Source organism: Meles meles, chromosome 7, assembly GCF_922984935.1.
Source record: "Meles meles chromosome 7, mMelMel3.1 paternal haplotype, whole genome shotgun sequence".
Classification (NCBI taxonomy): Eukaryota; Metazoa; Chordata; class Mammalia; order Carnivora; family Mustelidae; genus Meles; species Meles meles.
In genome coordinates, this window is record NC_060072.1 from 14445359 (window position 1) to 14471342 (window position 25984).

The 25984-nt window shown below is 45.3% G+C and overlaps 1 protein-coding gene across 4 annotated transcripts; it reads right to left on the reverse strand.

The window, feature by feature from the left end:
• Positions 1 to 1906: 1906 nt before the first annotated feature.
• Positions 1907 to 25842, reverse strand: FBXO7 (F-box protein 7). 4 transcript variants are annotated; one of them, XM_046012104.1, is made up of 11 exons: positions 24093 to 24233; positions 23505 to 23524; positions 21092 to 21295; positions 20079 to 20373; positions 15451 to 15678; positions 13961 to 14102; positions 11701 to 11784; positions 7585 to 7680; positions 5329 to 5505; positions 3542 to 3579; positions 1907 to 2595 (listed from the first exon to the last, which is right to left on the reverse strand). In XM_046012104.1, exons 3-11 carry the CDS (start codon positions 21151 to 21153, stop codon positions 2206 to 2208), a joined length of 1512 nt encoding a protein of 503 aa, XP_045868060.1. In that variant the 5' UTR covers positions 21154 to 21295; positions 23505 to 23524; positions 24093 to 24233; the 3' UTR covers positions 1907 to 2205. The 4 variants fall into 4 exon arrangements, with proteins under 4 accessions (XP_045868060.1, XP_045868059.1, XP_045868063.1 ...); XM_046012103.1 differs by lacking the exons at positions 21092 to 21295; positions 23505 to 23524; positions 24093 to 24233 and adding an exon at positions 24520 to 25842; XM_046012107.1 differs by lacking the exons at positions 21092 to 21295; positions 23505 to 23524; positions 24093 to 24233 and adding an exon at positions 24287 to 24461 and having other exon boundaries at positions 20079 to 20221.
• Positions 25843 to 25984: the final 142 nt, after the last annotated feature.

A 25984-nucleotide genomic window follows, 5' to 3' on the forward strand; every position in this document is an offset into this window, starting at 1 on the left:
GCACAGCAGACAGCCTGCTTCTCTCTCCCCCACTGCCCCTCCACCTGCCTGTGCTCTCTCTCTCAAATTGATAAATACTTAAAAAAAAAAAAACAAACTAAGCTTAAAAGAGAGAAGGGGGAAAGAGAGAGCTAATTTAATTTTTACTAATTAAAATTTACTAATTTTAATTAGTAAAATTAACGGTAGGAGGAAAATACGGGGCCATAGAAAGTCATTAAGGCTCCAAGCCACCGAAGAACCGCGTCTTACCGCAACGCTTCCAGTGGCGCTTGACGCTATCCCGCCTCCGTCCCAGTAGGATCGAAGTGATGTCAGAAAGTCACACAGTGCACATGCCGCCGCCAAACCGTGATCTCACCCTCATGACCCACCAGCAATACACAGGGCTCCACAGTTTCAGCCGAATGAAAAGAATGTAGTTTACAAGCTTCTAAACTATAAATTTAGTTATTCAAGAGGAAAAGCTTTGAGGCTGGCTTACGAATTTAGAACAAACTGCCATTCGAGGACTGCAAATCCAGGCATACGGCACACCGCCAATATGCTCCCCTAAGAGACGTGTCACGCTGGCCCAGAAGCCGGAGGTATGTCGGAGGGAGGAGCCCCTGCAGCCACGGGACACCAGCACCATTCGTGGACCTCTCGAGGGCCCTTCAAAAACGACTGCATTTTGCAAACTCATTGTTTTATAGTATTTGGTGCTTCTGGTCATCACTATGTTCTACACACTACCACTACACACGCACGTGCTCACACACACACACACACACTGCAGCCTAACACCACAGACGCCCACGGAGAAGTGTAGAGATAGAGAAGGGTGTACTTGGACCCACCAAAGCTTCAGGTAATTCTTCAGCCCAGACCCAGTTAGAGGCCACACTGCATCTAGTGGACGCTTGTTTTTTTAAAAAAGCTGTCCTATAGCTCAGCTATCACAAAATACCACAGAGAGAAATGTCAAAGCCCCAATCCTTTGCCTATGTACATTAAGCTACTACAGGCCGCGTGGCCTCCGGAAAATCCTATTGACTGAATTTTCTTCACTGTGATGGGAATAAAGACTGTATGTGTAGCAAAAAAAAATATTTTCACATGTATGTAGGACTCAAAATATTCTTGCGGCAAAGAACATTCCAAGCCATTTCCTTATATGCAAAACAGATTTTTTAAAAAGCAGGAAGACATTGACAATATTCCTAAATATTGTCCGAAAATACTAGTAGGGTTTTATTTCTGTGTTGTGATTCAGTTTTTCATTTGTCACTATAGCATGTTTGTATAGTTGTATGATAAGACATGTGTTTGGCCTTTTTCTTGTAAGATGAATAAATCCTGAATTTTGTGCATTTTAAATCTTAAAAGCAAAATGTTCTTCCAAGAATAAGACGCTGTCTGTGAAAACAAGTATTTGACCAGCACTCAAAGCAGTGAGACTGATGTTCAAAACTGTCACCTGTTCAGATTACAAATCAGGCACCAAGTGTTCCAAACACAAGGAAAAAAAATCATTAACTCCACTCCAGGAGAAGCCAGACAAGAGTCCCTGTAACCCAACAGTTGTCAAGAAATGCTGCTGCAGAGCCCAGAAGTCCCACCAGAGAAGCTGAGAGAGCACTGCAGAGAGAGGAAGTGGGCCGAGCAGGTGGGTGTCCAAAGCACCCACCCCAAGTCCAGTTCAACCGAGCTAGCTTGGCTTTTATTCATTTTATAAATCAGGCCTCTGCGAATGATTCTGTTTGAAGAGAAGGTGCCCCTGAAAAATAATTTTTCCAAAATCGCCCGCCACAATCTGATGGCACTGAATGGGTCCTCTGATCACTCTGAAACCTCCAAGTGATGTTGTGAAGCTGTTCTGAGTATTTATTCTCTTTCTGTAATAAAAATTAAGACGGCCGTGTGATTCATACTTAATTTTTTTTAATCTGGAGCAGAACATTTATCAGTGAACAACCTTCACTCAAGAGGGGAACTCAGAGGGGGGAGGTCAGGAGCCAACTATTTCCAAGGCCAACCCGGTCCTACAGGACCCTCTGGGCCCCACCACCCCTGGAGCTTTACGAATCTACCGAAAGGCCACGGGGAGTGCATTCCTCAGCATCACAATCAGGAAACACTAGAGATCGGCACCCTGACAAGATGACATCTGTGGTTTTAAAAACGAAAAACCAAACAAGCTCCAGAAGTAAGATTACAAATCAATCACATGAATGGTAGCCGGCTGTCGGGTGGCCAACCCCTGCTGGGCCTTAGGGGAAATCTGTCACTCGGGCCACCTCGCCCTGGCAAGGTGGGGTGAGGTCCTGGAAGCGGGCCAATGGGATCAAAACGTGGTCTGAGCGGAGGGAACTGGCCTGGTGTCTGCCCGGGCCCCGGGATGAGGGAATTGATGGGGTCCCCAACAAAGGGAAGCGTTAATCTCTCATCGTATTCTCCACCAATAATTCCTGGAGGAAGGAGGGAGCTGGGAGAAAAGGGCCTGGGGTGCCAGGGGCTGGGGCCGAGCGGCATGGGGTGGGGCGACGACGGTGGGAACAACACGTGGCGTCCTCTCTGAGCTTCTTTTCTTTGTCTGTACCTCTTCCTGTAGAGCTGCAGAAACGAGAACGAGATGCGGTAAGTGATCTGGAGGCTTCTCCAAAGTTCCAATTTGCTTCCACTGCTCTCTCTGCACTCCTCCTTTGCCCACACTCTGGAGCAGACAAAGGAACCGGTGCACACAGAGAACTTTTACCAGTTTCCGTCTGCACGAGTGAGGCAGTAGCTGTGAAGATAGGGCCGAACAAAGTGTCCTCTAACCGCACCGCAACTGAGCAACTGGGTCGCCCCGGAAAAACACTCAATCCCAAGGCAGGATCGTTGAGGGACACGTACTTCCAGACTGCAGTGTAGAGCGCTCGGACTCATATGTAATTTTAGGTCAGCTTTTCTTGAAAGTAGAAAATTTAAATATCCGTTGAGAATATCATACCCCCAAATATAAAGTTAAGGTCCTGGGGGGCGGGAGGACAGCATTTAAATACACTTTTTCGTCTAAACCACGCTGCTAATGGAGCGAAACTTAAACTGCAACAAAAGGGACGCCAGCTTCAGAGGCAGGGCCGTGAGCAGACACAGCTGAGGCCCCCTCTCTAGCCGCCCCCCAGTTTCTCGGGAGCCCTGCCCCCATCTTGTACAGTAGGCGTCTGCATGTCGAACAACACTTACTCTCGTCCCAGCACACGAGTCTAATGAGCTGAACAGCTGGACCACTCCAGCACAGAAACTCAACATTTTTTGCAACAGAGGAAGAGAGAATGTTTTATATTAAGTAAAGGTGAAAAATAATCATTGAGGTAATGTTTCTTTTCCTGTGCAATTAGAAAAGGACTGAGTCTAAGGTAAAAATTAAAGAACACTTTCATTTACTGAAAATTAGCAACAAGCGTAATGAAAACAGATTTCATCACACGACAAAAGTGATAATATGCCTTTAATGTATTAACTCACTAGTTATTTCTGTGCTTATATTAACATTAGCCTCAATAGTAATACCTACTTCTTTCCAATCTGTGTCTCGAGCTCTAACAGTCCCATCTACAAAAAAAAAATAAAATAAAATAAAAATAAGGATTTAAAAAGCTTCATGCATCCAGCATTAAACAGCACTTCTGCTTTTGTCCTAAAGAAACTGAGGCTTACACACGAAGCACAAAAAGGAACACAAATCATTTGTTTACCACACACCGTAGGGCCTGTCCTTGCACCGGACTCAAACCACCTTCGCTGGCTGAAGGCAACTGTCGCTACTCATGGGAAGTCCATGCATGGATGCCCTGAGGAATATGGAGGCCCGCGGACCGCTCTCCCTGCCTCCGCTGTCCCTCACTGCACTCCCCCCCCCACCCCGCCCCGCCTCACCTGGGTATGGCCGCCCTTTCTAACCCGAGTCTCTGCGACACTGTCTGGGTGACGATCTCCGGGTGTGCATCGCAGCCCATCATTACTGGAGGGAAAGCTGACTTCAAGTTTTCTTCCATATCTGGGTTTTCTTCTCCCAACTCGTAATAGTATGACCAGGATGACTAATATTATGCCCATAGAGAAATTTATTATGAAATCTGAACCCTCAGCTTACGGACCACAATCTGGAAATGAGATAGAGACTGACTGTATTTTATATCTGAATTGAGAATGTATGTAAAAGGGCTTTTTGCCCCTTTTTATAACAGCCTGTTTTTCAGTTGGTTCTTCTATATACTTTGGTCATTTTATCTTTTCTTTTTGACTACAATTAATTTTATTTTTTAATTTGAGAAGATACTTGCTGTCTCCTGGCACAAAATGATATTTTGAACTCTGGATTCAGAGGCATGAATAATGTAGGGCCTTAGGAATCAAGGAGGAGGATAAAGAAAAACCAGGTCATTCACTTCTTATATTTTGAGGTTTTAAAGGAAAAAAAAAAGTTTTTATCAATCCAAATGACTCTACATAATATTCTCAGTACGAAAAAGAAGGAAGGGGATCTACCCACTAGGATTTTTACAGTTGCCAAGAGGGTATGTTATACATAGGGCCATCATTCACACTCTCTTGATGTGAACCACAAATATTTTTTACATCACAATACAGTATATACCTATATATACATATACTGAAATAGAAGTTTACAACTATTTCATAAAATGCAAAAGGTTTTTTGTTTTTTTTTGTTTTTGATTGCATTGATTTCATGACCCACCTCAGGGTCACATCAGTTTAAAAAAAAAACACTGACCCACAGAAAAGCAATCCCATAATCAAGATTCCAGGCTAGTATCTGGAAATCTTGATACACCAGGCAAAGGGCTTTCACATTTGGGGCAACTTCTCCCCACCCCCAAGTTCCACTGTCATCACTGCTGCAGCGACCACCAGGTTACCATAAATGAGACTATGTGGAAATAAAGCCACACGGAAGCAAGCAGGGCTCTTAACTTGTGCACACGGTCACAACCATGGGAGCCTGGAAATGCACCAGACTAAGTCACAAATGGAGAATGGTCTGGTCTAAAAAGAAAGAATAAACTTGAAATTTTTCTAATTTCCAAAATTTTCTAAATTCCTGAAGCATGCTACTTCATCTACCAGTCTACTTGTATTATGGAGAACACAAAAAAGACTGGGGAGAGTTTTCAGGATATAGGCAAAAGTATATGAGGCTTAGAAGCTCCTTCCGATAAGCCTATAGGTTATGATTATTTGCAACTCTTAAAAAAAAAAGAGCCTGCAACTAAAAAACTGGTGAGCTAAATAATTAAGACCTTAGTAATAAAGAGATTAACATGTCATCGTAACAATCACCTCTAAAATCCCGCAGATACAAACATCTCCACAGCAGCTGGTCATTTGAAGCAATAAGGAGGTCACGACAAACCGCCGACAAAGAAAGAACAGAACGAACATCTAAAAGTCGGAAGATCCGCAGCTTCAGCTCCAAAGGAAGGACCACCAACCCGAACACGTCCGGTAGGTTCAGTGCTGCCAAGAAAAACGAAGAGTATCACTAGGTAAAGAACATCGAGCTTTCCCCTCGTAGTCACCAGCTACCAACTTGTTCCTAAGTGACAAATTAGAGGGTTGTCTCCACAACCCAAGTATGCGACGCCTACCACAAACTTTTAACCCCAGGTCCACCACATGGCTACTACTAAGACCCTTATTCCCTCAACGTTTTACTGAACAGATGAATACTTTTTAATACAGACCAAATGAGGAACTTTGACAACTGCTAAATGTCAGCCAATGGCCTCCCTCGTTCCAAGCAATAGTCAACGCAACAAGAACTTCTCTACTCAACTACGAAAGACGGATGTTGGCTTTTGTAACTGGTTCCTAATGCTGCCATTTATTAACTGTGTGCCTTGGGACAAGTTACTTAAAGTGTAATTCAGCTTCCTAATCTGTAAGATGGGGAACTAGTACCGCCTACCTCCCTGAGGAGAATTCAACGCGGATACACCAGAGTGCTCAGAACAAACACTCGAGTGTTAGCCGGCACTCTTACCTGCAGTCTAGCAGGCTAGAAAAAAAGGGAAGCAGATCAATTTCAGAGGCAAGCCAAGCAGGGAAAATAACATCATCTTCCAAAGTCAAACGAAAATGGTTTAGTATCAGCGCCTTGAAATAGATGCGATATTGTTCTCCACTAGCAAAGACAATCGAAATCCAATAAAGGGTTTTAAAACTCACATTTTCTCTTCTATTACCACCCCCTAAAGAAGAAAACTATGGTAACAGCAGCCTGGGCCCATGCAACTGGAGACCTAAAATATCTCAATATACAGAGAGTTCATGAAAGCCATATATGTATTTGTATAAATCCGAAGTTATTTTCCAGCTAAAGGATTGTAGATTAGGATTCTCATTTTCTAGCCTCTAATTACACTTCCCCACTGCCCTGCCATCAGGCTTGGCCATTCTGATTGGTTTCGTGCAGTGAAATCTGAGTGGAAGTGGCACATCAGCTCCGAGCAAGAGCTTGAAGAACCAACACGCGGCTGGGCCACTGGCCTTCTCCTCGCTCTGCTAAGACAGCATGTCCTGGAGAAGGACCACTCTTCAGCCACAGCTAACCCCTACACAGCACGCACGTGAGTGAGAAGAGTACGCTGTTTGCTCTAAGCCACTGAGATTTTAAAGTGTTTTTTTACTACAACGTAAATAAGAGCTCGCTAATATGAGAACTCTGAATGAATTACAAAACCTCACGAAAATAGTTTCATCACCTATAAAATGAGACTAAAATCTCCTTCAAACTTGTTAGCATTAAACAAGAACGCATGTGGGGGTCCCTGGGTGGCTCAGTGGGTTAAGCCTCTGCCTTCAGCTCAGGTCATGATCTCAGGGTCCTGGGATCAAGCCCGGCATCGGGCTCTCTGCTCAGCAGGGAGCCTGTTTCCCCCTCTCCCTGCCTGCCTCTCTGCCTACTTGTAATCTCTCTTTCTGTCAAATAAGTAAATAAAATCTTGGAAAAAAAAAAAAAAAAGAATGCATGTGAAATATCCACAGTACCTAGCATAGAACCCCAATAAATCATGTTTAAAAAAACTTAAGACCCACAGGGATGGGAGGTTAGGGGAACAGGTGGTGGGTAATAGGGAGGGCAAGTTCTGCATGGAGCACTGGGTGTTGTGTAAAAACAATGAATACTGTTACGCTGAAAAAATAAATAAATTAAAGAGAAAAAAAAAACAACTTAAGACCCAATTTACAGACTATCCATTATTATTTATTGAACACCTATCATGGACCAGACCCTATGTTAGGCCACGAGAACACAAAAGTGGACAGGACCTATTCCCTACTTTCAAGATACTTAAAACCCCAGGTGGAAAGAACGCATGTCAACAATTATGATACAGTGGAAGATAGGCTACAACAGAGATGCACAAAATGCTAAGGAAATACAAAAAGGAAGTATATAACGTTAAGGAATTAACATTAATGCTTAGTTGTAGAAGATCAGAACTTCACTAAGAGGAAAAAAGAGGCAAAGTCTTATATCAGAGTCACAAGCTTAGTATGTAAACTAACCTGGGATCGTTTATCATCTCTCACCTTGTCGGGTAAAAGCCAGAAGAGGATACACCAGCTGGTCTTTGAAGAGACGAGAGAGCTTCTGAAGATCTTTGTATATCTTGGCTACACTTGCCCCTAAAATATATTTTTTAATGAAAAATCAAAACACAAAATCCAGTGGCATAACCTGAAATGGCAAAACCTGAAAATGTATCCTCTGCTTCTGCCAAATCAAAGTGGTAAATGTTCACAAATAATTCCTGCCGGGAGAGACATGAACCACAGTCTCTAGCAGATGAAGAAATATATCATTTGGCGCTCTGGAAACTAACTCTTAGATGTAAAGCTAGAAATCTCACCATTGCGAACAGAGCTACAGGCCACGTACAGAGCTCACAGGCTACAATTATAGTAGGAACAACTGTGGGATGAGAATTGTAGGCGCAACATGGTTTCCTGAGCACCTGCCCCACTGTGCAGGCACTGGGAGAGTCCAGCGGGGACCGCTCCTCAGGTCCCAGCAGGAGAGCGGGACCCGTCTCGTGAGGACCAGGTGTCGGGAACTGTGTCAAGCATTCTTCAAGCTCTTCCGCATCAGTAGTTTCCCCAAAGTAGGAGACAAATACCCTGACCCCCATTTTAAAAACAGGACAGATACTGAGACACCAAGGCCTCACAGTAAGTCTTAGCCACACCAAGTCTGGCCCCAGCTCATTTAGGTCACCCCACTGCCACTCCGCAGCATGGGTCCAGACCACCGGACGGCCATCACCTGGAAACTGTTCAGGGGCACAACCAAATCTCGGGCCCTACCACAGACCCACATTTTCACACTGGAACCTGCACTTTCCTAGGATCCCCGGATGATTCACCTGTACGTGCACTGCAGCGTGGGAAGCCCGGCCAACGTTCCCAGCGCAGCTCCGGTGTAGCTCTACCGGGCTCTGACCCCCGATCCACACCTGTTTGCTCACCGACTTAGAGGCGACGCCACCAGCGCACTGAAGAGTGATTAAAATGTAAAGGTCCGTGCACAGGGCCAGGCGCATTACAGATCGCCAGTACGTGCGTGCTCCCCCCAGCCTGGCACTAGGCACACTTCGCTATCTGTAAGAAATAGAAGACTCTTCCTAATTTGTTTGATATCTTCGTTGCATGAACTACCATCGACTTGAACTCAAACGTCAAGATATTTAAAAAATCAGTTTGGTTCACGGCCTTTTTTGAAGTGAGAAAACTGACTTTTTTAAACAAGCTTTTTCCTTCAGTTACCTACTATAAAAGTAACCAGGAACTTATTCATAAGTATATATTAGGTACTGTACTGTAAGTCACAGTAAAAAGTAATCAAAATGACTCATCAGATGGGCAGCGTTATAGAACCCTACCCAATATAAAAGTATTACATTAAAAATATTTAGTTAATATAGTCCATAAACTTACTGTAATAGGACAGTATTAATTTTCTTCCTCCACTTTTACTTCCTCCTTTTTTAAATAAAGATTTTATGTATTTATTTGGCAGAGACAGCTAGAGAGGGAACACAAGTAGAGGAGTGAGAGAGGGAGAAGCAGGCTTCCGGCGGAGCAGGCAGCCCGATGTGGGCCTCGATCCCAGGACCCTGCGATCATGGCCTGAGCCAAAGGCAGACCCCTAACAACTGAGCCACCCAGGCGACCCTACTTTCTCTTTAACAGAAACCATATAAGCAATATGAATCTGAGCTATATTAGAAGTTGTCTTTTAAAAATAGGCTTAGGAAGGGCACCTGGGTAGTTCAGTCGGTTAAACGTCTGCCTTCAGCTCAGGTCATGATCCCAGGGTCCTGGGATCGAGTCCCATGTTGGGCTCCCTGCTCAGCGGGGAGTCTGCTTCTCCCTCTGACCCTCCCCTCTTGTGCTCTTTCTCTTTCTCTCAAATAAGTAAAATCTCTCAAAAACAAATAGGCTCAGGAGTCAAATCTATTCCAATCCTAAATTCCACCATTTATTAGCTCTGTGATCTTAAAGTAATTTAACCTTCTCTAGACCAGTCTCCTAATCTATAAAACGGTAGCTCTACTACTGTGGAGTAGAGAGTATTTCTGCTCCCCATAGCAGGTCGTCCCTAGTGTCAAGAGGACTCAAGTGTTGTGGCCAAAGAATTTCAAGTTTTGCTGGTCCCAGTGGTAAGAGCGTCTGTACAGATTTATGGGTCTAGTTCATCCACCCGAGTCAGGGGCAGCGTCGTCTGCAACGGGACCAAAACTGGTTCTTGGCAAACAAAACAAAACCCTAGCTATACCCCTGCTTTTTGACTCTCCAAAGAGTCACAGTACACAAAAGAAAATATTTGTATCTATGGTATTAAAATTCCATGGGAAGAGAATGGGTAGGGGATGAATTTTGTACAAAGGCTCCTCAGGGGATTGATAATGCAAAGAGGGCTAAGAAAATACTGGTCGAATATGAAAAAATGTCCATCATCATTAGTCGTTGGGGAAATTCAAATCAAAACCACATTGAGATACCACCTTACGCCAGTCAGAACGGCCAAAATTAGCAAGACAAGAAACAACGTGTGTTGGAGAGGATGTGGAGAAAGGGGAGTCCTCTTACACTGTTGGTGGGAATGCAAGTTGGTGCAGCCGCTTTGGAGAACAGTGTGGAGATTCCTCAAGAAATTAAAAATAGAGCTTCCCTATGACCCTGCAATTGCACTACTGGGTATTTACCCCAAAGATACAGATGTGTGAAAAGAAGGGCCATCTGTACCCCAATGTTTATAGCAGCAATGGCCAGTCGCCAAGATGCCCTTCAACGGACGAATGGATAAGGAAGATGTGGTCCATATACACGATGGAGTATTATGCCTTCATCAGAAAGGATGAATACCCAACTTGTGTAGCAACATGGACGGGACTGAAGAGATTATGCTGAGCGAAATAAGTCAAGCAGAGAGAGTCAATTATCACAGGGTTTCACTTACTTGTGGAGCATAAGGAATAACATGGAGGACATTAGGAAAAGGAAAGGGAAAGTGAATTGGGGGAAATCAGAGGGGGAGATGAACCATGAGAGACTGTGGACTCTTGAGAAACAAACTGAGGGTTTGGGAGGGATGGGGGTGGGGGGTCGGGTGAGCCTGGTGGTGGGTATGGAGGAGGGTACGTACTGCACGGAACACTGGGTGTGGTACATAAACAATCAATCTTTGAACACTGAAAAAAAAAAAACAACAAGATGTGTAAAAAAAACAACAACACTGGTCTAGCGTGACGATAAATGTTCAGAGACCATTATAAATAAGCGTCTGGACGTCCCTTTTCCCATCAGTTTTGGTCTGTGGAAGTTCATGAACCTCAGGGGTACAGTCTCCAGGGAACTAACAAGAGGAAGTCTCCAGGCTTTCAAAGCAAAGACCTAGATCTAGGGAGCCTTCCCTCAAAGACCCTGCTGTCAATGCCACCACCCCACGGCACCACTCCAAGCCACAGGAGGACTGTAAAACCCTCCCGAGTTTCCTACGAGGAAGAAATGGAGTGATGTCTGTCAAGGTGCCCATTCAGCACAAAGCCAGCACTTAGAGACGTGAGCTCCCTTTTCCAGCCATCTCCTCTTCTTCAACTGCCTACCCGCTTCTCATACTTTGGATTTAATTGAAAAAATAAAAAGGAAACTTTGTCTCTGCATCTACTCATAATCTTACAGAATACAAGCAAAACCGTGCCTAGAATGTAAACTTCTGGTGAAGCTCCAATCTGATCCAATTGGCCACCCAATCTAGGTTGGTTGAAGCTAACGATTCTGAATAGTTTCTCCTCCAGCAATCTTCAACAAGGAAGGTGCACTGTATGGTTTCCACTGAACACAGATCCTCTCCACACTGGTTAAATACAATGCTCGAGAAATCCAAAGATTAGTTCAGAAATTAGGACGCATCGGTATAGCACGGGATGAATTACATACTAGGGTCACTCCGTAACAGCGGCACACATAAAATCCAGCACTCCAAGACCCTAAGGAAAGCAGGAAAGAAACAGATACTCTGCAACAGGTCTTGAATTTGCTTTAATCTCATTCAGGAATGTTCAGTCTCTCAGACATTACCTTTTAGTTTTTCTAAAGTGAACCTCTCAAGGCTTCACTCCCAAAGTTCAATCATGCTTTTCCTACCTGGTTCGGCTTCGCGAATAAAAGATTCTGGCAGTAGCTGCAACCTTTTCACACTTCTGAGCTCACCGTCGATCTTTAGTGTGGCTGTAAATAAGCAAAAGACAGACAAATAACTCGTCAGTTCACCAATGGCCTTCACGTCTCAGCACAGGCTTGCATTTCCCTGCCCCAGCATACGAAGGACACGTACAGAAAACAAACTGCTCTAAGCTTATTTCCTTCCCTCACAGCAAAGTGTAAACCTGCCACCACATCAAATAAATGATTCGACAACACCCTTAAAACTGAAGTATGCACCCTTTATAAAAAATTCACTACACATGAGTGATTCGTTGAAAGATTATTAGTAATTGAAAGCTTATTAGTAATGAAAGATACGCAATGACATGTAATGAAAGAGACCGTTAAACATAATAAAATCGTTATTTCTAATAAGGTCACTAAAACTCCACTTGTTTTTTTATTTAACCACTGGCAAGGAGTCTTCCCTTGTTTATTAAAAGAATCCCGTTAGTTTTCACAACATCGCCTCTTGCTAGACGCAAAGAACCACTGTTCCTGACATCACGGAGGGTTCAGCTTTAACCGTGTATACAAAGGCGCACTTCATCTCACTCCATGGAAGAGCCCGGGCTGTGCTTATGCACGTGTGCGCTGAGCAGGAGGTCCTGGGTGAAGCAAAGACTTAAGGACACACTGCTCCTTTTCGAAGAATCAAGCCTGGCATGGCCGGTTGCCACGCCAAGTCTGCGAGCAGCCGATGTGCGAGAACAGTAAAAGAACAAGACAACAGAAACTAAGAAACCATCGCGAGACCTAGCAGCCTTCTCTGTGTTCCACGTAGCCCGAAACCAGTGAACAGAAGCTATTATACATGCTGTTAAAGTGCTTTTGTAAGAAACCACCTCATGGTCACGACCGAGTAGCTTCAGCCTTGCAAGTTACGACGTGATGGAGCAGGGCCGCTGGGAGAGGCAGAAAGGGTCGCCCCTGCGTGTGCAAGAACGCTCAGCTGGACGTCTCTTGGGCTCACTGGGAGGAACGCCGGGGAGACACGGCTAGTCCTGCATCAGACAGCCACATCCTGACAAACGTGGAATGCCACCAAAGCCGTTAAATCTGCTGAAATCTGAGCCTTGAAAGGAGCATTTCAAAGAATCTAGTGATTAAAGGGAAGTAGCAGAAATCACATCACAGGGGACCTAGAACAATCTTTCATTTCAAAGATCAAGATAGGGTAGGACGGTGGTTTTCAAAATAAATTTTTGCAGAACATTTTTCAAACAAAGTCCTACAAGGGACCTCGATAAACGCAACACGCGAACATGGTGCGGCTCGAGGTCAGAGTGCTCACTCGGGTCCCACCAGGCCTCCCCCCCAGCCTCAGCGGAACCAGCAGCTGCTGAGACCTCGGGGCGAAGGCGCATTGAAGCAACTGTCTTTGCTATACAAAAGCCAGGCTTGTCCTGAAGAATCAAAAATGCAGTCATCCCAATTTCATCATACTACCTTTTCTAACTAAAGGGATAAATCTCAACAATCAAGAGAACAGAAAAGAAAGATTCTAGTCACTCCACTGGCTCTCTGGAACGTGTGACTATGGGACGATTCCACAGACCACTGGTAGATGTATGGACTTGTGGGTGGCATCTGAGTTCAAATGAAATACAAAAATGGAACGGACTGCCATCCTTGGGGAACTGTCAATAGGAAAGAGAAGCAGAGAAAGCAACTATTCAGTGACTTTCCTGTGGCGCGGGTCGGGGAGCACACACACACACACACACAGTGTTCAGCCGCGTGTCTACGCATTACTGTTCAGAGACACCGAAAGGGATAAAAAGCGACCCCCGCTCAATCTCTCCTCTTCCCATCGCTCACTTCCTGACCTCGGTCAAAAAAATAACCATAAAAAAGTGCCCCGCAGCACAAAGAGCTCATACGTAAGAGATCCTCTCATTCCGATGATCACAATACCCCTGGAGCAAGAACACCACGAGGCGAAGACAGCTGACGGGCACGGCTGCCCTGGCACGGAAGCCTGCCGCCGGAACGGCGACCCCCGTCGTCCAGCTCCTTGCCGACTCATGTGATCAGCGGCCTAGGGACTAAGCGGAGCTGAGAAAGCCTCAACCAGACCGTGAGCGCCAATCACCGAAGCAGCTAGACCGTGAGCGCCAATCACCAAAGCAGCTAGATGTGTGGAGAGGAACAGGTCAGCTCTGGTAAAGTGACAGCAGTGAGCGGGCCAGCCAATTACCGTTTATGACAAGCAGGGCTCCCAGAGGCACACCGGTGAGAGCAGCGATGCGGCCCTCGCACAGCGGGTGCGTGTACCGCAGCTTATACACGCCGCCCGACTTCCAGTGCTCGGGCATGGCCAGGGCTTTAGCCTCGGTCCCCTGGGGAGTGAAAGCAAAGAGAAACGAGTAAGGAAGAAAAGCGTTACTCTCAAAAAGACTAAAAATCCAAGAGGCCCCTAACTTGTCTGGAAATACGCACTCCATACAGATCCCTTAATCAAATTTGCCAAATCATGACAATCGTCATTAATAAAATTTTGACAGAAAATGTTACAATGTATTATCCTCCATCAAAACGTTTGTTCAAGTAGATATAATAACATCAGAGACAGGGATTGATTTCTCTTGTTGAAGAGAGAAATCCCAGAAAAGCCGTATCATCATTCAAGACCCATAGCTCAATTACCATTTTGTTTGTGAGACCTTTTATTTAAAAAAAAAAATCATTTGTCATTTTTTATCCCAACATTCTGTTCATATTTCTATCGTTACACACTTCTATCATAATACATCATAATTTTCTTTTTGTTTCTCTCCCCAAGTTATGGACTCCTTGCAGACAAGCACTTATCCCAGGATCTTTACATCCTAACTCCTGGTCCCGCATGGCAAGCTGTGGGGACACAACAGTCACTGAATTGCTCTGTCACTCATAACATGGATGCTGGGTCTCAGGCTTCACCCTAGACTTATTAATTCCGAATCTGCAGGGGCGCTTGGGCGGGGGTGGGGGGGGGGGGAGGCGGGCTCAGTCGGTTAAGCATCTGCCTTCAGCTCAGGTCATGATCCCTGGGTCCTGGGATCGAGCCTCACATCGGGCTCCCGGCTCAGTGGAGAGCCTGATTCTCCCTCTCTCTGCTCATGCTCTCGGTCTCTCTCAAATAAATAAAATTTAAAAACAAAGTAAATAAATCAAAATCTGCATTAGTAAGATCCCCAAGTATTCTTAGGCACACCAAGGCTGGAGAAGCTCTAACTATTCTCCTCTGTGACTCTCTGGCATCCCACATACTTAGACATCTCTCCTAGGATGTCACCAATACAGTATGATGGACTATAAACTGTCTCTCTCCCCCACTCCTGGACTGGGAGCAACCTGACAGTGGGAACAAAGCACTGCACCTGTCACTGGCACATACTTACCAAATGGAGAAGGAAGGAAGGAAGGAAGAAAGGAAGGAAGGAAGGAAGGTCCGTCTTCCTAACTGAATCTTACTAGATTACTGGCAATTCAGAGCCATTAGCATAAAAACCCAGTGAGTCAACCATCTAGACACACCCATCCCACATTCTTGACCATAGTTTATTACATATCACCAGACATAATCTTCTGTCTTCAATACAGAAATCTAGAAAACCACAATACCCTAGTGATGTTTATCAATACGCCCCATTCCCAACGGGAAACTGAAGCCCTAACAGGTTTGATGTCTGCCTGCCATCTTACCTGAGGAATGTAACCTGACTCCAACATGAGCAGATGCACCGATACTATCAAGGCATCGTTGGCGTTAGAACAGTCCGCTGACTGATACAGGGTCTCTAACGAGTGTGGCACCTGTCCGTCCACCGACTCGCTGCAGAGCATGGGCTCCAAGGGAAAGACACCTGTGCCCTCTTCCACATCCACAACATCTTGAACGGACCCAGCTTCGAAAGTCTGACTAGGCCCCAACTGAAAAAGAAAACAAAAAGCATGAATTCATTAAGCAGGCTTTTATTTCTACAGTTTACTTTGTACCCTAACGTGAACTCAGATTGGTGCTCAAAGCCACAGCACTTTCGTTTCAGAAATGGGGCACATTTTAAGCGAGCTCTCCTAAATAAACAAGCGGCCATCTACTCCCCCAGCCTGAACCGCTCACCTCCGTGAGGTCTGGTCGGTATGTCCAAAACCTGGACACCAACCCAGACTTCTCACTCACTGCCCTCAACTGCATGCGCTCGGTCTTCCAAGTTTCACTGAATCTACCTCCTGCCTAACCCCGAACTCTGCCCCTACCGCTCCCCAGTGCTACTTCAGACCCATTTCCCGCCTGGCTCCCTAACCACGGCCGCCCCAAGTATCCGTGACTCCACCTCTACTAAGACATGTCACCCACTGCCGCCAGAGTTTCTGATGATTAACAATCCAACTGTGTCCCATGTCCGAGCTTAAAACTTCCCAGCACTCTCCAATGCAGACAGCAGCATTTCCCTAAATTGTGCCTTGGAACATAACCCTAGACATCCACAGGAAATAAGAGTTCCACGATCAATGAAGTTTGGAAAATGCTACTGGATGCTACAGCCCCCGACCCTCACCCTCCACATTCACACAACCCACTGTGGCATTACAGAGCGCTGACAATTCCAGTAGTAACGTGTATAACACTTAGCCAAGAAACAGCACCTCCTTCCCCAATGCCCCGTAACACCTACTTACAATCGCAGGAAAGAAGTGTTTCGTAGACAACATGCTGAGAAACACAGGCCTAGAAAACGAAGTCCAAACTGCTAAACCTCCTTAGCAGACAAGGCCCTTCATCACTTCATCGGGTCCCGGACTCTGTCAAACCCACTTCCTGCCAGGCCCTCCTTCCCCACACCAGCGCTCCCCTCCTGTGCCAAAGAGGCAGCAGCGACTACCACCCTGCCTGGCAAAGGCCTTGACTACTGCACCCAAGGGCACTGCACCTTCCTGATTACACATCTACATCCCACCGGGACTGCAAGGAGAGGAACAGACTCCGCGTCAGCTACTTTTGTAATCCCAGCACCGTACCTGGCACTTAGTAGGTGCTCGACAAACGCTTGCGGAGCCAGTGTAAAGGACGGTATCTTACAATCTCCTAGTGATTGCTCTGTTTTCGGGGTCTTCTCATTTGCACCATACAAAAATTCTATAGAACAGGCAAGTCAGATGATGTTGCCCTTTTATACGTGTTTTAATTGTGATTCAGATTAAATAACATAATTAAGGTTACCAGCTAATAAAAACCTGAACTGAACCAAAATCTCCAGACTCACAGTTCAGGCTTCCAGACACAATATGCTGCTTCAGGAAGACTATGTGACCTATATTAATTTTGATCAGGTTTGTTTCCTACACATGTGCTCAACTCTTGATGCAAAACACATGGTTCTTCTCTTTAAGTTCATATTTCCATTAAAGAAGGGACAAAGGAAATTAAAAATTATGTAGGACAGATGAAAGGGTAGAAATATATGAGGGAGCATGAGGCCGTTCTTCCGAAATCCTTGAGGACCTACAGCCCTTACTAACTTCTGGGAAAGATCCAAATTCATTTGTTAGAACCTAGAGGCCAATGACAATTTGCACTACCTAAAAAGTGCATATTCTGCATATTTCTGAATAGAACTACTGACTAAAACCATTTAACACCTAAAGTATGAAGTAAGCTCTTCACTTCTTACTAATCTACCCAACTTTTAGCTATTTCCTACTTACTGACAGTAAGACAATACATGTGAAAAAAATATTAAAAGTTACCCTAAACTGATAACGCCATGGAGGATGATATCAGAATCCCCAGTGAGCTTACGCAACCTTCCTCCCACTCCATGAGAACCACTGACATTCTGCGCCATTCTGATATGACTGTGAATACCTATCATATTCTTCACGCATTGCAGAAATGGGAAAAAATGCTCAGCACCACCTCTCTAGACAGACCATTTGTCATGTCATTTACAAATGACAGGAACAAGTAATTACAATTCAGTTTAGGGCTAACATGAGGGTCTGATACCAGGTTATCCCCATTTTCCATCAAAGATTCAACAGGTACTCGGAGAATTCCCAAATATATGAAATAAGAAAATTAATTCACACTTAATTACAAGAGTAAAATCTTCCCGTCGCTTCCAGTTGTGCGCAGCTGTTTTCGCTTACTAAGACTTCCACGGTGAGCTAGGTCGCACTGACAGCACACGCACAGACTTCCAGTTCACCTTCCACCTGAGACTCTACAGTCAGCCTGCACAAGTCTCAGAATACGAAACGCATGCTTTCAGAACTGAAACTAACCTGAACAACATTAATTTCTCAACATTTTCCAGAAGGAAACTAGTAAAGTAAATGTCATATACTATGAAACATTCCTGCTGGGCACCTTACAAGTACACAAGTAAAAGGAATGGACCCTTCTACCAGAATCTCTGAATGAGTTTATCAACAAAGAAGATTTTAAAATATTAAAAAATATAATTTAAGGGGCACCTGGGTGGCTCAGTGGGTTAAAGTCTCTGCCTTCAGCTCAGGTCATGATCCCAGGGTGCTGGGATCGAGCCCAGCATCAGGCTCTCTGCTCAGTGGGAAGCCTGCTTCCTCCTCTCTCTCTGCCTGCCTCTCTGCCTACTTGTGATCTCTCTGTCAAATAAATAAATAAAATCTTAAAAAATATATATAATTTAAGAAGATTAAAACATATAATTTAAATATGTGGCCAAATATTCTATTACTTACTCCCTAGATTGCCTCCATGAAACATAACAGATAAATAATAATTTCTTAAAAAATCATTAAAATACTTTGAGCTTTACAAAGCCTTTTCTAAACTGCTTAATCTCTTTCAATACTATTATTAAAAAATCTCTGGGGTGCCTGAGTCTGGTAAGCATCCGACTCTTGATCTCGGCTCAGGCCACGATCTCAGGGTTGCAAGACTGAGCCCCGAGTCAGCCTCTTCACTAAGTGTGGCACCTGCTCAAGATTCTCTCTCCCTCTGCCCTTTCCCCCATCCCTCTGCTCAAGTGCACTCTCTCAAAAACTAACAAACAAAAAAACCTCGACATAGACGATTTTTGTACTTTACTGATCTTTTAAAAAGCATTTCTTAATATCTATCTATACATGACAGGCACAATGCACACTTAACATTCACAAATGTTTAAGGCCTTGGGGGGGGAACTAAGCTGAAGTTACATGTATACACACAAAAAACTGTGAACATGATGGCATATATGTAGTATTAAGAAATTATGTGATATATGTGATCATTTGTGCCATACAAGAAATCAAAAGACAGGATAATAAATAATGAGGTGTTTACAAGGCAGTAAAGATAATCAATACTAAGAAATTAAAGATGATGATTGGACTGTGGCTGGCAGGGCCTTGGAAGACGGGCACAGACAGGAGAGGGAGGGAAGGTGGTGCATTCCAGGCTCGGGAAACAGCAAGGGCAAAGGCATAAAGCAGCAGGTACGGTGTGTGTGCGTGCACACACGGGAACGTGTGAAAGTGCCAGCTGGTACAGGAGACATGATAAGGAGTCTGGTCTGACTGGAGATGATAGCTTACTGGCGGGAAGAACAGAAACCAGCCCTGAAAAGCCTTAAAAACTAGGTATAAGAGGAGAGACATTTTCCTTCTTGTAATATGATAGGGTTAAACTAGGGATAATTGTGTCTTTTTCAGCTCAAAAATTGTAAGCACAGGTGTTATTAATGACACAGTTACTAGAGAGCAAGGGAACAACATCATCAAAAATGTGTAGGGAAAAGATGAACACAGAAAGCAGGCTGCAGGACAGACACTGGAAGCCTGGAACGGAAAGAACTGACAGGGCTTGTCAAAGGAGTCAAAAGATCACTGCAGGGTTTCAAGCTCAGGAAAACAGTGATGCCACCAACAGAAAGGGCAGCTGGTTTGGGAAGAAGAGAACACTCCTATTTGCAAATTCATGTCAGCACAGAGTGTGAGACAGCAACACTCAGAATCCAGGTGTAAGCATCCTACAGGTACTCCGGAAGTAAGCGGACTCTGTACAGCCTTACTGAGCGGAGCAGACTAGAGAAGCTGCGCTCGAACCACAGCCAGGAGGCAGCAACAGAGCCGAGGGACAATTTGTCTGGAGGTGTAAAATGTCTGAACAAAACAAATACAGAAAATCTGGGTTCTTCAGAATCCCAGTCAAGTACTGGTCCAGGCATTCAGCAGTTTCAGATTTTCTACAAGAATATAATCTGCAGTCTACCAATCGTAATTAGCCTCACGGACACAGAATTCAACTGAGGTGTTCAGTGTGCTTTCTCAACTACCCCATTTCTCATCTTGGTATTAATACCTACCATACTGTCATCACTCCAGACGCCAGTCTGGGCTGCCTGTCCTTGGAACGAAGCACTGGGCTGTTCATCCTGTGAGCTGGACTGATTGGAGCTGGCGGCCAAAGAAGGTTGGTCATTATTCTGCAGTGAGGAATGCTCTGAATCTGTGGATGAAGGTAAGTTAGGTGCTGGAATGGCATCTTCAAGAATCAAACATATCAAGTCCCCAGAAACAATCCCATAAGAAGCCAAGGTCTCTTCATCTCCAGTGAGGGCATCCTTGTTGTTCAAGGTGATTGCAAACCGGGTATCAGAACTGCCAAGAGAGACGGATAAGGATAGTAAGAGCTACCTACCATGACCTGCTACCATTACCCTCAATAATACACTTAGAACGTATATAAGGTACACGGTATGATCTTGGAAAAATGAAGTAATGAAATCGAAACAAAAATAAAAAGGAAGCCAAAGTTTTGTAAAAACTATCTGAATTACTTGTTCTTATCACCAAATGCCTAGGTTACAGATTTCTAATGGCTACAATTCCAGCCCAGGGAGCAGGATATAGTAATTCTCTATCATTAACCCATGTTCTCATCAATTCTAAGGTACACACTTCACATCTTTTGTAATTCTGGTATCTCTGAAACAGGGATGCTTCTTAAAATTGATGACACGTCAAAGGGTAATTGCCAGCAATTTTTCCTCTAGTGTTACATAAAACAGTATGCATCTTAAGATTGATAAGATCTTAAGAAGCAGTCAATGAAATATAGTCTTTTTAAAACATAAACCACACAGGCTCTGTGGCGCAATGGATAGCGCATTGGACTTCTAAAATACAAACCACGTCACATCATTGCTCTGCTGCAAATCCTCCAATGGCTTCTATTTGAACTCGGAACAGAATCTCTAACACGGCCTCCGACGCTCACCATTTGAACCCTACCCACTTCTAACTCATCTACCCCATCCCCTCAATCACTGTTCTCCACCAATGTCAGCTTTCGATCCCTTCCTCAAAACAGACCAACCTCACTGCAGCCTCTGGGCCTCTGCATTTGCTCTTCCAGGTCTTCCGAGGACTGACTCTCATCCTCTGGGTCTCAATTCACATGCCACCTCTTCCAAGATGCCTTCTGCCTAGTCTCCATCACTCTATTCCACTGTCATGTTTCATTGTTACTACTCCATCACTATTTGGAAATTCCAGATTTATCATCTCTTCTCCACCCCCACTACAATTTAAGTTTCATAAGGTCAGTCATCTTGTCTATTTCAAAACTATTTCTCTCCAGCACTTGGCAAACAAAAGTATTTGTGGAATAAATGCAACCAACAAACATTAGTTGGGAAGGTGATGAAAGTGAAATCAGGGCTCCCTAGTCATTGTCTCAATAGAACAGTCAGCTTATGTCTGTTCCGAAATACTAGCCCCATGTTCTAGATGAATATTCACAATCACAAGAAGATGAGTATGTAGAGGACGGGGTATAAATTCACTCCTCCCACTGTTAAATACATGGTCACCGTTCTTACTGATGACCAGTTACGTATGAGGTCTTTTTTTTTTTTAAGATTTTATTTATTTATTTGACAGAGATCACAAGTAGGCAGAGAGGCAGGCAGAGAGGCGGGGGGGGGGGGGGTCGCTGAGCAGAGAGCCCAATGCGGGGCTCGATCCCAGGACCCTGAGATCATGACCTGAGCTGAAGGCAGAGGCTTAACCCACTGAGCCACCCAGGTACCCCATGTATAATGTCTTTTATAATGAAAATAGCACAAATCCAAAACCCACTGCTAAAAAAATTAAGAGCTCAAATCAGCCCGAAGCAATGAAGTCTCCCTTCCATATCAGAGCTTCTCTGATCTGAGAGAATAACCGTCATTTCATCACATAGTAGTGAAGAGTAACTAACAAACCAGTGCACATTTTATAAGGCGTTTACACTCAGCAATGCTGACTTCTTTAACTTTTTGAGAGGTCAACCAAGGATGAAGTCTACTGAAAATCATGAATAAACAGTATTCTTGCAATGCTGCATTTTCGAAAGTGCTCAAAGTAATTCATTTGTTTTCTTTCACATGTTAAGACATTTTTTCTTATCAATTACAGTGTCTGTTGGAGAAACTGCCACAGTTTTGCTTATTAGGAAATAAGTTGCTACGCTTCTGTTATCAAGGGTTTTCAAACCCTTGGAAAAATGTTGAAAATCTGCCAGATGCCCAAAAAAACACCATCCCAACAGATAAAGAGAACAATGCCTCAAATGTACTATGTGTTTATGGATCATCTGTCATAGCAAAAGGTTTTTTTAACAGTACCTAACAAAATATTCATCCAAACATCTATCTGTAGAAAAGCTAAAGGATTATATGATGAATAAAAATGTTGCCCTACTGTCCCCATTTAGAAAAAGGGAAAAACTACTTCTAAAGTAACATACAGGGGCGCCTGGGTAGCTCAGTCATTAGGCGTCTGCCTTCAGCTCAGGTCATGATCCCAGGGTCCTAGGATGGAGTCCTGCATTGGGCTCTCTGCTTGGTGGGAAACCTGCTTCCCCCACTCCCACTCCCCCTGCTTGTATTCCCTCTCTTGCTGTCTCTGTCAAATAAATAAATACAATCTTTAAAAAAAATAAAATAAAAATTTAAAAATAAAGTAACATACAGCTTTTCCGCAGAGGCGTTAAAACTGGTTTTCTGAAACTAAAAAAAAAAATTTTAATTCATCAGAAAATGCCATTTTAGGGGCACCTGGGTGGCTCAGTGGGTTAACCCTCTGACTTCAGCTCAGGTCGTGATCTCAGGGTCCTGGGATCAACTCCCCTCCCCAACAGCACTGGGCTCTCTGCTCAGCAGGGAGCCTGCTTCCCCCTCTCTCTCTCTGCCTGCCTCTCTGCCTACTTGTGATCTCTGTCTGTCAAATACATAAATAAAATCTTTAAATTTAAAAAAAGGAAGAAAATGCCATTTTAGAAATACCAGGCCTTTTAAAAATATTTTATGTCAATCCCAGATGCACTTGCTCAGTGAAGACACTTTAAAAATAACAATGTCCTATGGTCATTTTAAAACTGCCCATTTTTATAAAGTTAAGGTACTTTCAGAAGAAGGAATTTACTTTCAGAAGCTGAAGCTTACATTCCCTCCAGTTAACCAGCCTCAACTATAAAAACAAACTCAAAGAAGAAACTAACCTAGGCTCTTGTAAAGTCCTTTCAAGACTGTCCTTAATTTAAAAAATAGTATCAATAAAATATATATACATATATATGAAAAAATCTTTTTAAAAAAGTTGCTTTTGAAGATTTATGGCGGGGTAATGGCATCAGCATACAAAACGCTTAGGTTTAACATCAAAAATAACAAGAGGCATGTCACTTAATACAGCACTTAACAGTTATGTCAATATCTCATTTTTAATTTGGGGAAAAACAGGCTTACTTTTAATATCGTGCCTTTACCTGAAAAATGAAAGGTGAGAAGTTCATAATATGACCTCATTATATAAGTAAAAATAAAGTCAAAGTATATAAAAGTCTCATAAAAACGGTCCACTTAATTAACAGAAAGATTTACTTTTGATGAACTCACCCAAAAAGCCCCAGAGACCGCCTTTTTCTGTTCTCTTAGTACACTCAAATTACAAATTCGCTACCTCAGTATGTGAAGAGGTCCGCCCTACGTCTGTTCCTCTACCCCCAGATTACTGTCCCCAGAAAATACTCTCTGTGGAATCAAAGCCGTCTCATTTGCAGTCCCATAAATTAATAGCGGAATCTGGTCCGTCGTTTGTCAACGTCACTGCCCCCAAACTGTAAGCCCTCCAGGGTCATCCCGTGGCCAACGTTTATCTTAGTTTTAGCAAAAAAGCAACAGCTCGCCAGGGAAGTAAAAGGATCTGACCCACGCCGACACCCCGTACTGTGTAAAACTCTGCGGCGGGGAAGTCAAAGTGCTCCCCGCGGGCCGGGCGCCCGCACACTCAGCGCAGCCTCAACACTACGGCGGCCCCAGCAGCGGCCCGCTCACCGGTGGCCTCGGATGGAGGGCCGGTTTCTAACTTCTTCTAGAACTTTCCTGACGTTTTCCCCAGGGACACTGCGATAGCTGGTGATGGTAAACCTGAATCCCACAGAGTCTGGAAAGGTCGGCCCCGAGCCGAACCCCTGCGCCCCGCCCCGTCCCCGGTTTCCTCCGAGGCGGAAACGGAAGCGATGGCTCACCCTGCAAGGGAAGGGGGTCCCCGGGTTTCCGGGCCATGTCCTCCGCGACCCGGGATCCCGCGAGCTGCAGCCCCAGCGCCCGCGCCGCGCCCGACCTGCGCGCGTCGCAGTCCCCTGCACGCCCGACCCGCGACGCCCCGCAGGGGCCCGACCTCACGTGACCGCCCGCGGCGGGCGCGCGCTCCCGCGCACTGCTCCCGGGCCCGCGGCGCGCTGCCGCCGCGGCCGCCTACCTGAAGCCCCAAGTGGGCAGCAGGGCCTGGCTCAGGTGCGCGCGCAGCTGGCCCAGCGTCGGCTCCGCGTCCGGCATCTCGAGCGGCCAGGTCCGCTTCTGTAGCCGCACCCGCAGCTTCATGATGGCAGCGGGAGGGTCCGGGGGTCCGGACTCGGAGGCGGCGACGGGCCCCGAGCGGCGACTACGGGAGCCGCGGGGGTTACTGAGGACTACCGAGCGGCGACAAGGACTTGCCACGGCCCCTGCCGGCCGGTCTCTGGAACATGAGCGCCCCACCCTTCTCTTGAGAGCGCCCCCTAGAGCCCACCCCTCGGGCGGGCAGCTGCCCAGCCAGGCCGCTTGGCGTCTTGTGATCGATGACTCGGCGCGCAACGGCTCCGCCTGGGAGTAAAAGGCGCACAGCGCGCAGGTGCCGAGACTGCCGCGGGCTGCGGGTGTCGCGGCTCTGAAGGCCGTGGGGGTTCTTCTGCGGCGGCTGTGCCGAGTCCTTCCAGGCGTGCTCGGAGAAAGTTAACGCCGAGAGAGAGGCTGCAGAATACGGGGCTGGCTGGAAGCCTTAGTTGAACCCAGGCTCCCCTAGTTTCCTTTTGTTACAGCAAAGTATGAAACAGCTTGTAGTCCCTGATCTCTGTCGCAGAGTATAGTAGTAATCTGTTGCATAGCAATCACCCCAAAGTTTAGCAGCTTGAAGCAACAAAGGTGAAGTGTCCAACAGGTTCCGTGCGTCAGGGATTTGGGCATGGCGTTGCTGGGTGGTTCTGTCTTGGTCTCTCCTGAGATTCCAGGCAAGATGTAGGCCAAGGCTGCCTCAGGCTGGACAACCTGCTTGCTGGATAGCTCACTCACCTGAGTGTTGGCGGGAGGCCTGTTTTTCACAGCATGGACCTCTCTATAGGGTGAATTGAGTGTCCCCATGACTTGGCATCTGGCTTCTCTCACAATACGTGGTCCCAAAGAGACCAAAGCAGAAGCCACAGTGTCTTCTGTGATCGAGCCTCAGAAGCCACATAACCATCACTACTACTGGCATTCCAGACAACCCTTCGGTGTGGGAGGATCAACCCAAAGGTATGAATACCAATAGACAGGGAGCGTTGGGAGCCACCCGAGGGCCGGCTACCATGGAGAGTCTGACAGTGATGATAATGATGATAACTTTGATAAGAGAGAGGGAATCGTCAAATTTCATCCTTGTCTGAGAGCTGCTGTCCAAATCATTATGAAAGAGTCCAATGGCGTTTCCTCTCAGTGGGTGGCAGTACTCGTCCACTTCCCGATCTTCGTTGGGTAAATAAACATGTATTAAACACCTGCTTTGTGCTAGATATTATTCCAGGTGCTGGGGACTCAAAGAATGAGTGAGTTCACAGTTGAGTGAATCAACTCTTGTAGTAGAGCATCGTGAGTTTTTTTGTTTATGACAGAGGTAAGAGCCATCCTGGGGACTGGTGTACACAGAGAAG